An 18,194-nucleotide genomic window follows, 5' to 3' on the forward strand; every position below is an offset into this window, starting at 1 on the left:
TTTATTTTGATGGTCCCCAAACAGACATTCTACTGACTATAACTTTGGAAGTGCATGTCAACTTATTCTACTAATACTATAATGAGATTTCGTTGACATGTAGTTGCAAAGTTACTTAGTATAGCATCTAAAGTGGACTATCGAAATAAAGTGTAAGTTATTATAATAATTATTATTAGTAGTGGTAGTAGTAGTAGTATAAATATAGCACTTCTGGTCTGGTTTAGTTCTGGCCACTGTAGTGACTTCAGGAAGCTGTTGAATATTAATTGAAAGTTGGGCAGTGTGATTGATTGACCCTCCCTCTCTGTCTTTTGTATTGCTCAGCTCCATGCTGATACTGCTCATGTTTATGCATCACCTTCCCCACCAGTATATTACTGCAAACATGCCCAAAATACAAATATGCACAGACGGTGTGTGTCTGTGTGCACACTCGTGGCCCTGCTTAATAGAGAGAATGGCTTGCTGGTGCATTTTGCTGGTTTTGAAGTGTAGAGAAAATAATTCACTTAAGCAGATCACCTGTGTTATCAGCAATAATGCTCTGAAGATGCTTGTATTCTCACATTGAGTTGACAGAACATGGGATACACTCACAACCTTATGAATAACTGAAACGATATGAGTTAATTAGAAAATGTACAGCAGTGCTGGGGCAGATTGGTTTGCTGCAAGGGCAGTTTTTAAAGTGGCTGGAAGTCTTAACGTTCAATTTTATTATTGTTCCATAAATATATAGAGCTATATATGCAATATAGTATAGATTTTTTTTAAGTATCTCGGTTTATAGTTAAAATTCTTTTAAAGAATATAGAGTTCTCTAACCTGAGACAGATTCCCTTTAATTAAATGAAAACAGACCTGCTGTACTTTTTTTTTTGTGTTTTCCTCTAAATATTGAGACTCCATAGCTTTTTGATTTGTATCCCAGTGGAAGGGAAGGAGTGATTGTGGCGGCTCAAGAAAGTGTGCTCCAGTCCAGCCAGTGCATCACCCTGCAGTCAGCGTTTAAATATTTCAACAGACAATGTCAAAACCTACAATACATGTAATGACTGGACTCAATTTTTCGCCCGCCTCTGCTCAGTGCAGCATGACAAATATACACACAATTTTGCCCATATTTACAAAGATTGTTATTTTTGTTTCTTTTATTAGACATTTTAAATTAATTTTTATAACACTGTGTTTTTTTTAAGTGAGCGTTGTTATATTAACTCCATTGTAGGACCATTAATAGAAACAATTAATGAGCTACCGAGTTGCTATTGTTAATCATCATATGCTTTAGCTTGCCACCATTGAAAATAGATCACCGGTCATTTATTTAACTCAAGTGGACATACCAGACAGGGTTGGGACATCAGTTCTTGATATAATAATAATATAAAAAGAAGACTATGATGACTATCTGATCTTACATCTATTTTAGACATTGAAAGCCACTGCCCCTTCTCCTCAGGGAGAGGAGATGTTGGACATTTAATCAATACTCTGCAAGTTTAAGAGCACATTTCTTCTGTTTTGGAGGCAAGCAAGACAAACTGAAGATGAGATTTCGGTCCAGAAAATAAATAAATATAAAAGGAAGTGACTGATCCATGTTTTATTGCTTTAAATAATCAAACTTAAAGAATTTTCATTTGATTCATGTCCACAGCCAGTGTATGAACTGGCAGAAGAGGTATTGCCTCTGTCACTTTTCTTCAAAACTTGTGTTTACATATGTTAGCAAATTAGATCCCTGAAGATACTTTAGAATGCAGGAAGATAACATCAGTTCTGGTTTGGCTCAACCTTTGACTCAGTCCTCCTTCTGAATTAAAACTAGCACACAATTTCCAGTGAGGGATGGCTATTCACCTTTAGTTGTATTGCTTGCATTTTATTGTTCTTTCTCATCTTAGAATTATACTACTGCACTTCAAATAATTTCAGTCACTCTTGTCTTTTACACAATTTTATATGCATACATAGTATAGAAATGGGATGTTTTGATTAACATTGTTTTACTACATGGCAAGCAGTGTGCAGTTATGTCCTTAACCATCTATGCACTGATATGGGTGAGGTGTACCATCTCCTGTCCAACATGGTGAAAGACACAGGCTCAGAACCATACTTCCTATCCATCCTCCAGCACCTGCTGCTCATCAGGAATGATTATTATATCAGGTGAGTGCTATCATATGTTTTCTTAAAATCTATTCCATAAGTGTGATGGTAACAAGATTGCTCCTGTTTATTAACAGTTTTCTTAGTTTCTATTGACTCAACAAGCATTCTTGAGTATGAGAATTCACAGATTATAATTAAAAACAAATGAAAATAAATAAATAAATACAATTTAATTTGGGATATTTTTTAATGTAATTAAAAAAAGCTAAATTAACTTTATTGTGCTGTATAGCTGCACCATTGTAATAATATGAAATTACTCGTATCAAGATATAAGATTTGAGTCGTTTTTTGCTGTTTAACTATGTCTTGAATGATAATTTATTTAAAAGAGAGAGTTATTTTGCATGTTCAGCCACACTCAGAGTTTGTGTGTCTGTCAGAAAGTGAAGAAATGATACTGATCATTTCAGTTCACTGTCGCATCAGACCTGTTGCTGAGGTAAAATATTTAATAAAGACGGAAGAGCGAAGCGATGAAAGGGAGGGAATTTACCATGGACATGTTGCTGCTCACTTTGTGCCATGAATAATGTATTGCCTGGCTTGTTGGAAAAAGCGAGAAATAGAAAACACATTAAGCAAGTAGTATGGCAGATTCTCGTTCAGTGCCATCCCTCCCGCCCCTTTGTCTGTAACTCTGTCGGCAGAAAACAGGATCACTACAAACGCTGATTAAAAATGTATGCACTTATTAAAGACTCTCTCCCATAGGAAGGAAAAATAACAAATGGAATCTCTTTAACGTCTCCAATTGTTTCTTTTAGACGCCAATGAGATTAAATGACGAGAAAATTAAGTCTTCTGCCTTTCAGATTTTTCTCCTCAGAAAAAGACCTTAGTAATCCCACAGAAAAAAATCTGACTTTTTAATATCAACTCGAATATTTTGCTTTCCGTTTTTTTCCCATTTCGAAATTTTTACGAGAAATATCTGATATAAAGTACATGATCCATCGCTAAGAGCAATGTTTGAGCAATGATGCTTTTATCTGCATTAAAACATATTTCTCAAATATGGATACACAGTTTTGTTTGTTTGCCTCATATGCATCTGCATTACATGGTCACTCTATAAACTTCTCATCACTGACATCTTTGGTTGCTTTTGAACCTGGTGAGACGTTTTATGTAGATTGGATTGGCTGGTTGGGAAATTGTATGGCTATAATTTTAGATTAAAGGGATCCCTTGAGATCAGTGTGCGCTTTGATGACCGAGTCTCCAAGGAGAGGGAGGGAAGAATAGGCTGGTGGCATCTCTCTACTTCAGTCCGCATCAGTCGACAACGTCACTCTTGTTCATAGGTGTTGGGAGGTACTCTGGTGATCAAAGCCAGCCATAAAGGAGAGCTGTCAGTGCCAATAGATCGCACCGTTTGATTTAAAGCCATTCTTTAATTCCAGCAAAACAACCAGACACCTTTATCATCATTTAACTCTGTGCCCTCAACTTTGTCCTTGGTTATTTGTATGGAAAGTTTTCCCTCAATTTGTTTAATAACCTGAAATAAAATAAACAGAACGATTTAATAACAGTTATTGATGTCCTTCAGCCCTCCAGCCTTCCTTTTTACTGCTTTTTAGAGCAGCGGAAGGAAGACGTTGGGCAATAACTCTCTAAGACTCTCTAATAGAAGGTAGATCAGAGGGAGAGTATATGGAGCACATCTTCTACTTTTGGCCGTGACTGATGTGAAGATTAGATGGACAGTGTGGAGCAAGGGTTGAATGGGAGATGAGAGGCAGACAGTGAAGGTGCCAGACTGCGAGAGAAGGAAAGAGCAGCGCCGATGAGTGGGACATATGCCGTCTCCTCTGGTGGGGTGTGACAGTTCTGGGTCAGTCGTCTCCTTCCCAGTTCTATCCAGCATGTGGCAGTGGTGGTAGCCAGGATGTTGAGAAAATAGGGCGGCTTATTGAGATAATGAAATGGTGTATATCAGTGACAGGCGTAAGCTTCGGGCCTTGCCACTAAGCCGGGCTCGGTGACACTCTCAGCCCTATCAGTTCCAGCCACCCCGTCCGCCCCCTCTGCACGCTTATTACACATCGCTGCAATTGCCACGAATTGGGAAATTGTATGAATATGATTATTTGTTTGGTTATTTGAGTATGTTATTTGTCATTGAGCTTGGAGAGACATCCAATTATGGTAATGTATTAATGGCTGGTTTATTCAAAACAGGTTCTTATATTTAAATGTTACAACAAGAGATGCAGTCCTCTATGATGCTATAATAGCTCTTTTATTTTTTAAAATATGTACTTTAGCATTTTGCAGTATGCTAAATGACATTATTCCGATCAGAGTCAGTGTTGTATTATTTATAAAATAATGTAATATTTATTAATATTCCGAATTAGCTTTTGTTTATATTTTCAGTTCCCAGTTAATTTTAGTATTTTTAAATGCTTTTGTACTTTTTTATAAATGTTTTTTTAATTTTATTTTATAAATATTTTGTATTTAAATGTTTTAAATATAAAATAAGTATTTTTTTTCCATCAAATATTCATATTTTATTTTGGCTTTATTCCAGTTAATGAAAACTGTTTTAATAATTACAGTTTTCAGTTAATTTTAGTATTTTTACGTGCATTTGTACTTTTTTTAATAAATATTTTTATTTTATAAATATCTGTTGCCTTTGTAACTAACTGAAGTAAAATAAGTAATTTTTTTCCCATCTAATATTTGGCTTTATTTCAGTTAATGAAAACTGTTTTAATAATTACAGTTATAGTTAACATTATCAGCAATGATCAGGAAGCATCTGAATGCTTGCATATTATTTATAATTTTTTATTTGTTTGTGTATTATTACCTAAAATATTAAATGTGTCACCCTTTGTGGCTGAATTTAGCAGACATCTTGGTTTTGCTTATTAGCAGCACACAGACCATAACAGCAGCAAATAAACTGAAATATGATCATAAGAAAACATAACACCTGTTGCGTAATTTATTACTTTGGGTCAACAAACTCTGCCGTTCATCCATTAGCTTATCTATATTCCCCCGCAAATATTGTTTATCAAACAAGAATGTTTGGAGATTAAAAAATTTAATGCGGTAGAATTAAGTGGCTTTAGCTAAGAGTTGTGGTGCAATTATTTAGCACAGAGACATTTTTAAAGTCATGCTCGTTCATTAGAATTCAAAAGCTTGTTTTGTGTCGAGAAGCCGGGAGAAGGGGACGACACATTTCTGGAAGGAAAATTGAATACCTACATGAGACATTCAAGGTCATACTTGGAACATAATTATTTGCCACTACGGAGCTCGGCTTAAGTCGACATTGTATTTGTTAAATGTCATTCGCAATTAAATTTGGTAATATAACTTGGAAAAGGTCACACACTAAGCGCCGTGGCAGTGTCTAGTCCCAGACCCATTTACTCCCTGTCCCGTCATTGTCACCCCTCCAAACACAAGGCTGTGTTTTCCCTGCCATTGTGCAACTAATTACACAGATTACACTGATTAGATTTGCGTCTCAGGTTTTATTGCTGCCCTTAATTGCCAAAGATGATTGCAAATTAGAGAGGGAACAATGGAGGCCCGGATGTCGGTTTGTCTTCACCTTGAATGGACAAAGTCACCCAACCGCTCTCCGGCTGCACACTTTGCCGTTAGTGATTTCATTATGTACCGAAGGAAGCCTTAATTCAATGCCGTGAAATACCATTAAAAGATATGTCTTACCAGATGATTTACGAAGAGCTGTCCTTGCAGGAATGCACGAGGCGGTATTTTATATGAAGTTAACGGCTTTGTCTCTTGTCATACTCTGCCCCCTCACTCTCGCTGTACTCATTCTTTTTATTACAGGCCTCAGTATTACAAGGTGATTGAGGAGTGTTTGTCCCAGATCGTCCTCCACCGCAGTGGGATGGACCCTGATTTTGCCTACAGGGAGCGACTGGATGTGGACTTCAGTCATCTCATTGGTAGGTCTGAGATTAGGTCTCCTGGGTCTTGAAGAAAACATCTTTGTGTTGAACGCCACACTAGACATCAGCGCAGTTCCTTTTAAGTTATTATTCATTGGTACAGCTCAGTTTTCCAGACTATTCAATTCAGTCTTGAACTGTGTGGCCATTTGTTAAAGTGGCCAGAACATTTCGGAATGAATAAAAAGGAGTTTCAGGTTTCGGTAAGCAGCTTTAGGTAAAAGCGAGAGAGCAGTATTGAGTTATATCACTTCAATGAAATCCGGCAGAAAGATTTTTGGGGCTTAATGGGATGTCTAGAGCATGATTATAACAATCCTGCACTGGTTCACACTACATTCTGTCTAACATAACTGTGAAATCACGCTGCGTTGAGGGAGGCGCAACTGCAGTTGATAAAAGTTTGCGATTTCCTGGAGTAGATCTAATTATTATTTCCTGGTCCCCATGAGAGCCTTGTCTGAAACACCTGCACTCACCTGACATGTAAGATAAGGTACACTCATTATGCATAAATAAAACATTATCTGCAAAACCTGGCTGGCATGTCATGTCTTATAAACGCAACACGACTACAGCTGTACCGGTTATATCTGCAGTCCTGGACTTTTTTCATTTGTTTTATGATTAAATGTTGTGAGGGAAAGCATTTGATGCCAATTGTTTTGTCATGCAAGTTCTTGGACACCAAAGGAATTAATAAAATAAGGGTGATGTAAATTTTTCTCCTCTCTTTTTTTTCTTCTTTGCCCCTCTTTTGTGTTTTGTCACTAACACTTTCGTAACTTGCCAACAAAGGCTCATTAAAAGTTTCAAACCCATCTACAGAAACAAAAAAAATGTTAGATTTTCTCACTTCTTCCCTTACTTTAATGAGTTGAAAACAGATTTTGTGGGGCGCCGTTTTTAAATTTACATCTCAAACCTCCAGAACAGAATACAAATCTCCAGAGGAGAGGGGGGAATGAGACACTGACAGGTTCATTTTATTCTGTTCGGTTTTTTGTTCTTTTGATTGTCTTCATTCGGTGTCTGATGTGGAATCTTAAGCATCTTGTTAACAATGCACCTTGTAATTTACATATACTTGTGTGTTTTGTGCATTTTCATGCATCCGACTGTTTGTGTATGACAGATCAGTGCGTGGATAAAGCCAAAGTGGAAGAGAGCGAGCAGAAAGCGGCTGAATTCTCCAAAAAGGTGAGTTTATTAATCACCCTGGGTGCCGCTATTGGTATGCAACCATGCTGCTGTCACCAAACTTTTCTCCCATGAGCGGTGAGACAGCACATTGATTGTTCTCGTCTGATCAATAGCTGGCAGCAGAGCAACATGATCTGTATCAGTGCAAGCAGAATCAATGCTGATGCTCCAATCTGCAAGCTTGTTTGTGCCATACTGGGAACACTATTTACAGGCACCATTTCAAATAGTGTGAAAGGCCCCACTGAACAATATTGTAATTTTTTAGTTCAAACATTTCCTCTGGAGGTTCATGAGGATGCTAACACTTGCTGGTGTTGTCAGTGAAGCCAAGAGCTGTATCCCATGATGCTTTGAGAGTGTATCCATGCTCTTGCTCCGCTTCCTGCCCAAGTCTGCCAAATGTCAGCCAGACATCTGAGGCTTGCAGTTTAATGGCAAAGTAACACAAATACTACTGGGTAGCTGAAAACATTGGGTCTCACTCACTAACTGTGTGTATGCTTGTGTTTGCAGCTGTGTACCAATGCTGAATGTCATTTTTTAATGCATACGTATAAATTTAATAGTATATAATGTATCTAATATTTATATACACATTATTGTCCACTTGTTTGTGCCATACTGGGAACACTATTTACAGGCACCATTTCAAATAGTGTGAAAGGCCCCACTGAACAATATTGTAATTTTTTAGTTCAAACATTTCCTCTGGAGGTTCATGAGGATGCTAACACTTGCTGGTGTTGTCAGTGAAGCCAAAAGCTGTATCCCACAATGCTTTGAGAGTGTATCCATGCTTATGCTCAGCTTCCTGCCCAACTCTTCCAAATGTCAGCCAGATATCTGAGGCTTGCGGTTTAAAGGCAAAGTACTGTAGCACAAATACTACTGGGTAGCTGAAAACACTGGGTCACACTAACTAACTGTGTGTATGCATTTGATTGCAGCTGTGTATAATTTTTTATACATACATATAGATTTAATAGAATATGATGCATCTAATATTTATATGCACACTGTCATCCATTCAAAAGTTGGTAAGCTTGGTAAGATTTAAAAAAAATGTTTTTGAAAAAAAGTCTCTCATGCGCATCAAGGTTGCATTTATTTAATCAAAAATTAAATGAGTGAAAACAGTAATATTGTGAACTATTATTACCATTTAAAACAATAGTTTTCTACTGTAATGCATTTTAAAATGTAATTTATTCCTGTAATGGCAAACTAGTTTTTAGCAGCCATTACTCCAGTCTTCGGTGTCACATGACCCTTCAAAACTCATTCGTATATGCTGTTTTGGTGCTTAGGAAACATTTTATATTGTTTTTATCAGTGTTGAAAACAGATGTGTCACCTAATAATTTTATGGAAACCTTATTATTTATGACTCAAAAGAACAGCATTACAAAATATTCAGAATAGTTTCAATTAAATAATGTAAACATCTTTACTGTGATTTTGATCCATTTAATGCATCCTTGCCAAATAATTACTGACCCCAAACTTTTAAACAGTGGAGTAAATCTAAATTCTGGATTATTTAGATCCATATTCATCAATATTATATTTGCACATGTGTTAGATCACTTTGTAAGTGAATAAGACCCAGATGTTGCAGCTAGTAAAAGCTTAGTCTTGGATCAAGATGTTGATGATAGTGAAGGTGGAGAGACATGCTGAATGTGTTAATTTGTCCTGTGGTCGATGGAATCCATATGGTTATGTCAATGTTTTTGTGTGTGTTTTATTGTCTTCAGTTCGACGAGGAGTTCAGCGCACGGCAGGAGGCGAAGGCCGAACTGCAGAAGCAGGAGGAGAAAATCAAGGAGCTAGAGTCTCAGATCAACACCCTGCAGACCCAGGTAACAACACTTGCACCATAACCCACTGTACATACTATGATCTCTCTCATCACCACTTTAGGTTCACAAGCAGCCCCATAGGTGTGACCCATTCAGCTGCTCTGCACTCTCTACCCAAGGTTCAAACACAGGTTAACGCTAATGGAAGCTACCACCGATGCCGGTTCCCTAGCGTTCACCTTTAACATGCATAGTTTACCCTTCCATTGGCACTGATTATACCACAGAACAGATCTGTGCTTTGTTGTACTCTCAGAGGCTTCAAATCCACTGAGGTTTCTCTTATCTTCCCTCATGAGAGCTTTGTAGTTCACGTTGCCTTAGAAGAGCCCTTTGTCCTACAGATCCGTGAAGCAACACGCCTACTTTTTCCGGTTTTCAGACTATTCTCCAATGACTATTAGACTACCAGGCATTAAATTATTTGCCTCCATCATAAAACCTACTTGACGCTCAGCTCATCAAATGCCCTGAAAATGAGCTATACAAGCACATTAGTATCACTAGTACTTATTGTGTTGTGAAGTCATATGAAGCAGTTTTTCTCTGTCTGCTTCAAATGGTAATGCAACTTCTAATGTGGCGGCGAAGGGAGAGACTCTGCTAATTTGGTCGAATTGAAACCTTTTTATCTTTTATCGTGAATGCAGTGGTGCTCTAAATGGGTATTTTAAGACTTGGGGGATTGTATGATTTAATAAAGGGCCAATCTCCCCCTCAAATTGTTGGATTTGATTTTTCTCAATTGCTCCACCGCAGCCTGTTCCTAGCTATTGTATCAATGCTTTGAGGGATTGTGTTACGTCTTTGGATCTCACATCATCGTTCCTGTCAAGAAAAACCCTTAGTCCTTCTTCCGCAAAATGACTGCTATTTCCTACCAAACCCAATTTGAAACATTTTAGATTTTAGTGCTGCCTTGGGACAAAAGAAGTAGCTTGCTTGCTTAGCTTATGGAGTTTAATAGGAGGAAAAAAAATATCACCATTTGTGAAGCGCCATCCACGGCGTAAATAGTTTTCCAGAAACCAAATATATTGCGGTCGGAAAAGCCAACACTTTGTCTTTCTGTTTACTTACCTCTCAGCATTTCTAAGCCCTATTGCCCCCAGCTTCTTCCAACAAGAGCCTCCCCACCTTCAAACCGAGATGAGTTGCTGTCATTAAGGACCCTGGCAGCTTGGACCACCATTCATTCTTACAGATTTACCAAATGGGCACATTAGTGGAGGCGGAGCTGGAATGGGTTCCTCCCCGTGCAAAGCGGAGCGTCTCAGAGCCCGACACTTCATTTTTGTGCAGTCCTCACCCCTGCACTTCATCTGCCCCGAGAGCCAAATCACGGCACGTTACCCACTCTGCCTCCCTCCTTTCCTCCATCTGCCTCGTCCATCACTTTCTCAACTCCTACACATATTCATGAGCCCAGGCCTCTCTGCACTCTGCTCCTCATCAGTCACCATCATCCCTCCTTTTCTACACTCATTCATGCCGAGCCATATTGTGTGCACCCAGTGTGTCCCTCCTCACGGACACCGCAACCCCATTAATGACTGCTCACCTGCTCTCCTGCTTTGCTTTCCTGGACCAGAGTGTCATTTGGCTGTTGTTTTTCCCTGGGTGTCCTTCAGTCTTACCCCAAGGCAATCTCCTTCTCTTTGAAGCTCAGTCATCTCCAGCACATTAACAGGTAGAGGAGTGAAGCGGAGCCCTTGAGACGCATACACTTATCAAATGTTCACTCTGAAGGCACATTCAAAGCTTTGGCTCCAGAACATTCTCACATCAACAGACTTCTGGTACTTCTGGTAGAGAACATATAATGCGCTCACTAAAGAAGCACACGGATATTAGCATGAGAGTGTTGCACATATCCCGTGGGTGTTTTGGCACATCTGAAAGGGATGTAAACTCATAGGTTGTCATGCGCAAAGCTGACAAATTGTACCCGTTATTAGACAGCCAGTGTAAAACTCTTCTCTTACTACAGTTTCGCAATGTTGTCAGGTTGTGGGTTCATGCCGAGCCATATTGCGCGCACCCAATGCGTCCCTCCTCACGGACACGCAACCCCATTAATGACTGCTCACCTGCTCTCTCCAGCTTTGCTTTCCTGGACAGCAGTGTCATTCGGCTGTTGTTTTTCCCTGGGTGTCCTTCAGTCTTACCCCAAGGCGATCACCTTCTCTTTGAAGCTCAGTCATCTCCAGCACATTAACAGGTAGAGGAGCGAGGCGGAGCCCTGGAGACGCATACTCTTTCCAAATGTGCACTCTGATGGCACGTTCAAAGCTTTGGCTCTGGAACATTCTCGCATCAACAGACTTCTGGTGCTTCTGGTAGAGAACATATAATGCACTCGCTAACGAAGCTATTAGCTAAGCATGAGAGACTTGCATATATCCCCTGGGTGTTTTGGCACATCTGAAAGGGATATAAACTCATAGGTTGTCATGCGCAAAGGTGACAAATTGTACCCTTTATTAGACAGCCGGTGTAAAACTCTTCTCCCACTACAGTTTCACAATGTTGTGGGTGCACAACACATCACCGTGAAAACTGACTATGCTCACCCACACTTGAACCCACTTGCTAACTTGTTGTTCTTTGGTCGTCTGGTACAGATGGAAAGTAGAACTTGGTTTCAAAACACATTGTACTGTAAAAATGTAATTAAAATTAATTATATAAATGTTTATTAGATTTAGATTTCATGATAACAAAAGTTTCAAAATAACATCTCTAAAATAAGCCTTGTTAGGTTGCATTATGATGTACATTTCAAAAGTTTTGAGCTGAAAAGCATGACTGTCAGACATTTTTCACATTATTTTGTACAATTAGGGTGACCGAGGTTTAAAGGACAACAAAGAGATGACAGCAAAGACATGCTTATCAACAGATTTGCCTTTAACACATAATTGAAGAGAGCCAGCTCATGCGAAAATAATAGTCGGATGAGCTCATCAAAGCTGTGGTACAGAAAATTCCGGACAGACTGAATGTGAAATGGAAAGAATAAAATAAGAGCTTTGCACTTTCATTTCATGTATTTTTAAGAGTTAATGAGAGTGCATGCATTATTAGGCCTCCTGCTCAGTTGTTCTGCCAAGCCCAGTTTTAAATAAGCATGTAACCATATTCTCTCTTTTCATTTTGTGGTGGATTGATATTTCCCTTTCTTGATTTGACTGCAGTTGGTAATTGCGTCACATTAACGGCAACAAAGTGCAACACATTTCTCCAGGGTTCCTCGTCTCTTTCCTCTTGGACATTCTACAGGAAGGGAATAGTGTCAAATATGTGGAATCGAACGGTAGCTCTCTTAATAATTCAGAACCCAAGCGATACTGAGGGAGAAATCTTTTGCAGCACCTGATAAGTTTCAGAAAGCTGTGCGGTCAGCTGTCTGTACCAACATGGGACTCGTAACATTATGGTACAGTGCAGGGCTGGACCTGCGTCTTATTGCTACTACCGGGATGGATTTGACAAGGAGTCTTGCGGTAATGATGCCGATAAGGACAGCACTTCGCTTGAATCATAGAGCTGGTCGCCATGTGCCCTGCGCTGTTGCCATGGTCAGTATCAGGGGACACAGCTCGGCCATTCACCTTTACAGGCTGATTCGTTTGAAATGCAGTGCATGTGTGCCATCTCTCTTTCTCTCTCTCTTTGAGGAAACGATCACAAGGAATACAAAGATGCTGCTGTTCTTCTTGACAGTGTTCAATGTGTTGGCTGATGTTCTGCCCTTCATATCGTCAAAAATAAATACAGCTAAAAAAAACAAAAACAACAAAACTTACTAAACACTACAAGCAAGGACAGGATTTCAAATGTGATCAAAGTTCTCCACTGTCCCCACCATGAAGGTATACATCTTCTTTTCCATTGCACGTCTTTAATATTTGATTCCACCCTACATGCAGTATGGGGAAACTGCACCATATAAGTGTATTTTAGAGGCAGTAGAGTATGCTTCCTCTGAATGAAAAGAGGCTGTTAAGATGTTATTTTTCCCCTTTTCTTTTTTTAAAAGAGGCTGCTCATAGCAAGTTCAAAGCGGGAGCATAGCATCACTGAATCTAAGTGCTTGAGCTAAATTCACTGAGCGCGTCATAAGGCAGTGAAATGATGGGAAAAACTTGAAAGAACAGGATTCCAGAAGCAAATCTAAAGATGCACAACAACCAATTTACTGCATTTCCGACGCTTGTGCCTAGAAATTCCTTTGAAATGGACGCTGTTGGAACAAAAGCATCATGGAAATGACTGAAGCCAATAGTGCGCAACACTCTGGTTCCAGAAGTAAAAATTAAATTTTCTTCATAGGGGAATTGATTGTTACTGATAACTTGAAAGTCTTTAAAAACTTAATATTTCTTAATATTTTTCCCCATTCCACTCCTAAAAAGCACTTTTAACGGTTTAATAAAGACTTGTAAGAAATCTCTATGGGCCAAATAATTTCGGAACCAAGTCCGCTGAAAAGTTGGGTGGCACTGTTGCACTCAATTGTGTCTGGAACTGGAACTGTGTGAGGGTGTTTAATGATGTTCTTAATTTATGAATTCACTCCTGCAAAGCTCACAACAACCGCTAATGAAACCCTGTATTACTTCATTAGTAGGTAAACACGGTGTTTTGATAATGTTCAAATAGGCTGCTTGCATCCAATTTCTTGCTGTCCCCAAGTTTTATTGCCATGTGACCTTCAGTAATGTTGGCGCAACACTCTGGTTCCAGAAGTAAAAATTAAATTTTCTTCATAGGGGAATTGATTGTTACTGATAACTTGAAAGTCTTTGAAAACTTAATATTTCTTAATATTTTTCCCCATTCCACTCCTAAAAAGCACTTTTAACGGTTTAATAAAGACTTGTAAGAAATCTCTATGGGCCAAATAATTTCGGAACCAAGTCCGCTGAAAAGTTGGGTGGCACTGTTGCACTCAATTGTGTCTGGAACTGGAACTGTGTGAGGGTGTTTAATGATGTTCTTAATTTATGAATTCACTCCTGCAAAGCTCACAACAACCGCTAATGAAACCCTGTATTACTTCATTAGTAGGTAAACACGGTGTTTTGATAATGTTCAAATAGGCTGCTTGCATCCAATTTCTTGCTGTCCCCAAGTTTTATTGCCATGTGACCTTCAGTAAAGTTGGCAGTTGGCTTTTGCTTTATTCTCCTCTTCCAGCTATGAAATTTCTCTTTGCCTTACCATTGCTCTGTCTATGTATCTATGTCTGTCTGACGCTCACCTGTCCAGTTGACTAGTGAGAGAGACAAGCTAAGAAAAGCAGAGAAAAGCATCAGCGAAAGAAACAGCAAGGTGGGTGTTCTCCTAACCCTTCCCTCCGCCTTCCCAGCATGCTCAGTGCAGCCACCCGCCAACATGAATGAATGAATGAATGATGCATTTATATAGCGCTTTATTGTGTATTGTTGTACACCCAAAGCGCTTTACAATCATGTGTGGGGGTCTCTCCTCAACCACCACCAGTGTGCAGCATCCACTTGGATGATGCGACAGCAGCCACAGGACAACGGCGCCAGTGCGCTCACCACACACCAGCTACAAGCTATTCAAACATCTTTGAAAATCAGCATTTTTTTATACCTTCTAACAGGTTGATCAAAGCTGTTACCTCTCACTGATCAGCCAGAGCTTTGATTTTCTGTATTGTCTCAAGACTCTCAACAGATGCTGTGCAATCATCCATTACAAATGCATGCTACACAATTAGGCCATAATCCTTACCACATATCCAGCATATAAACAGCTTGTGATGGTGAATCTCGCCAAACACAATCTCTATACTGTGAATACTTTCAGTTCTTAGAAGCTTGAAAGTGTATGAAGCAAGCAGTTTGTCGGTTCCCTTATTTTTAGGTTTGCTAGCATCATTCTCTTCCACATTAGCTACAGTCAAGTCAAGTCAAGTCAAGTTTATTTGTACAGCGCTTTTCACGATACAAATCATTGCAAAGCAACTTTACAGCAAATTAAGTTTCTACAATATTTAGTGGTAGCTTAGCAGTGGTGACTGTCAATTAATGTACATATGGCAGAAATGTACGGAAAAATCAATTTAAGACGTAATAAAACAGACGATGAACACTATTATGTTCATCGTCAACTACAGGAACGAGATGGAACAGGCTCCCAGAGCCAGTTCCAGCTGGAAGGGAAAATGAAACCCCATCTTTGCATTTAACTAGAGTATTGTAACCCTCAGTAGTAACCAAATCTAATTGAATTTGCCTCTTGCTCATCACAGATGAGATTGGGATGGTTTAATTGTGTGTTAGCCCTAGTTAATTACCCAAACTGTGACTGTTTCTACTCAGAGTGCCCTCCCACCCATTGAGAGTGTAAATGGATGCTTGTCTACTTGATATTGTCCTGTCCATATATAACAGATAGTTTCAGACATGCTGACTGCTAATTAGTGCCACTGAATGGTATGGGAGACGGCCAGCAAATTCAGGTCAGTGGCCAGCTTAGACCTTTATCAAACCAGACTTTTGCTTCATAAATTGCTTTTTAAAGCAAGATAAGAAGCCAAAATGAAAACAGAGGGGGAAAGGAGCCCTAAATGAAAAATTTTCCTGTGTAAAATGGGTTTTGGTTTTAAAATTGGTCTAAATGATGGATATTGTTTAAAGAGAATAAGGGGTATGGCTAGAGAAAATTGAGTGCTGGAGGCTGATTAGCATTCCAGAACCGTGACTGGAGGGTCTGCAGCGTGCCACAAGCTGCCACAGAGGGCCAAAGCGATGCGGAAATGACGGTGCTCTAATTTAGCAGCTAATTTGCTTGCCATTCTCTTGTATTAAACTTAAAAGAGAAAATGGGTCACAACGGGCCGGAGATTGACAGACGCATAATCATGAGACAGGGTACTCGTCAAGGGACCTCAGCTTCCTGCATGATGCTCCTACACCTTTTTAATTTCCCCTCTAATAAACAATCCACTGCCTGCATTGTGTAATCAAACACTCGGTAATGCATATAAAAATGTGGCTCGACGCATATCATTCTCCTAATCAACTGAACTGAGGCTGGAGCACAGAGAGGGGAATTGCTTTAGAAAATGAGAAACTTTTTCACTAAGCAGTAATGAGAATGAGGCGCAAAGTAAGATTTGAGAAGAAGAAGGAGGGAGAAAAATGGTTTGTGATCATCCAAAGGTCAAGTCATATCTGGACTATTGGGACTTCTAATTGAAGCATTTGCATATCATTTGTTGCTAAAGAGACTTGGCTACCCTTTATCAATGATTCAAAATACCTGTTTATTCTGTTGTGAGCAGAGCAAGGCTGATTTGTCAGGACATTTACCACCTATTGTCTTATCAGTTTCTAGATGAATTGAGCCCTGACTCCTTCATAATGGCTTCTCTTCCTGGAGACCATCTTGTGAACTTCAGTTATCTTCAGTTACCAGGAAAGTAAGTCAGGGAAGAAAAATAAAGAACAAGAAACAGGTATTTGGCTAAAAACTCTGTAGATTGTGGCTCAAGGTTAAGGATCTAGAGGATGGAGCAGAGAGGTCGACTGCCTGCCGCCACCAGTTGCATGAGCGTTCAAGCTCGATTACTGTTCTCATTACTGCTAAAAGTTCAGGTGGCTGCATCCTATTCATACGCTCAATCTATTAGCAAATTACAGAGGCAATTTACATGTTAATCAAGTCTAATGGTTTACTCTCATCTGTTATGCTTTATGATTAAACGAGATGAATCAGTCTACACAAAGCGCTTTCCATATTTCATCCGCAAACAAATATCGATACTGTCATCTTGTCATTCGGTGTAATCACAGTTAAGTATGTTCCATACGGAACGAATCAACACTTATGTTATTACGTCTTAAAAACAATAACAGATGATCATCATAAACTTCACCATGTTTGTTTCTTTTGAGTTATGCCCTCAGTGTCAGTCGCTTTTTCATTCTCCGCTGCTAATCTGAAACTGAAATGGCTTTTAAATTGTGTGTGTGCGTGAGCCAAGCTTATAGGAATCCTACGAGGCCCATAGAAATTGGTTATACTATGCTGCTGTATAATGCCCGTTACCTAGAGTTAAGCTTCATCTCACCTTCTTTATCTGTGTTTTGTTTTCTGTGTATTGAACGTTTCCTGCAACAGGGTCCACAATTAACTCTTCCCTGACCTAAAGCAAATTGTGGGTTATTTTGTTTTTCTAAAGTTATGTAATATTTTAAATCTAAATTTTAAATATTAAATCTAATAATAATAATAACAATAATAATAATAATAATATTAATAATAATAATAATAACTAAATTGTTATTATTATTATTATTATTATTATTATACATAATAATAATAATAATAACTACTTAATTGTACAATAATAATAATAATAACTACTTAATTTATTATTATATTATTAAGACAAACACCTATTTATTTATTTATTTATTGGTTTATCGATTGATTGATCTCACTCTTCCTCATATTTGCTATTTCCTTAGATTACACATTTGTATTGGCACATGGAGTTGCAGAGAAAATTAAATAAGACTTTTTTTAAAGACATTAAATTAAAGACATTAAATAATTGATATTTATTGATAATTAATTGATAATTAAAAGTTCTTACATTAAAACATTAGTTTAAAGGGGTCATATGATGCAATTTCAAGTTTTCCTTTCTCTTTGGAGTGTTACAAGCTGTTTGTGCATAAATAAGATCCCTAAAGTTGCAAAGACTAAAGTCTCAAACCCAAAGAGATATTCTTTATAAAAGTTAAGACATGTCCACGCCCTACTAAAATGTCTTGTTTAAACACGGCCCCACATGTCTACGTCACTGTGTGGGAAGATTTGCATAACACCGCCAAATGTTCACGCAAAGAAAGAAGGCATAACTTTGATTCTCGCTGTAGTATTGTTGACGCTGCCACCATGTTGTGAAGACGCTGTGTTTCGTTGCGAAAGCGAAAATACTTTG

The 18,194-nt window shown here is 38.7% G+C and overlaps 1 protein-coding gene across 1 annotated transcript in view; it reads left to right on the plus strand.

Moving 5' to 3' along the window:
• The window catches only part of LOC107740173 (protein diaphanous homolog 2-like), a 429,112-nt gene that overhangs the window by 142,428 nt on the left and 268,490 nt on the right, over nt 1-18,194 (plus strand). The window contains exons 14-18 of the mRNA XM_016552518.1: nt 2,062-2,178; nt 6,016-6,134; nt 7,273-7,337; nt 9,101-9,205; nt 14,480-14,542. Of these exons, the coding sequence (XP_016408004.1) occupies nt 2,062-2,178; nt 6,016-6,134; nt 7,273-7,337; nt 9,101-9,205; nt 14,480-14,542 (469 nt within the window). The remainder of the gene's footprint in view (nt 1-2,061; nt 2,179-6,015; nt 6,135-7,272; nt 7,338-9,100; nt 9,206-14,479; nt 14,543-18,194) is intronic.

This window comes from Sinocyclocheilus rhinocerous, unplaced genomic scaffold (assembly GCF_001515625.1).
Source record: "Sinocyclocheilus rhinocerous isolate Xijiao unplaced genomic scaffold, SAMN03320098_v1.1 scaffold584, whole genome shotgun sequence".
In the NCBI taxonomy this organism is placed as follows: Eukaryota; Metazoa; Chordata; class Actinopteri; order Cypriniformes; family Cyprinidae; genus Sinocyclocheilus; species Sinocyclocheilus rhinocerous.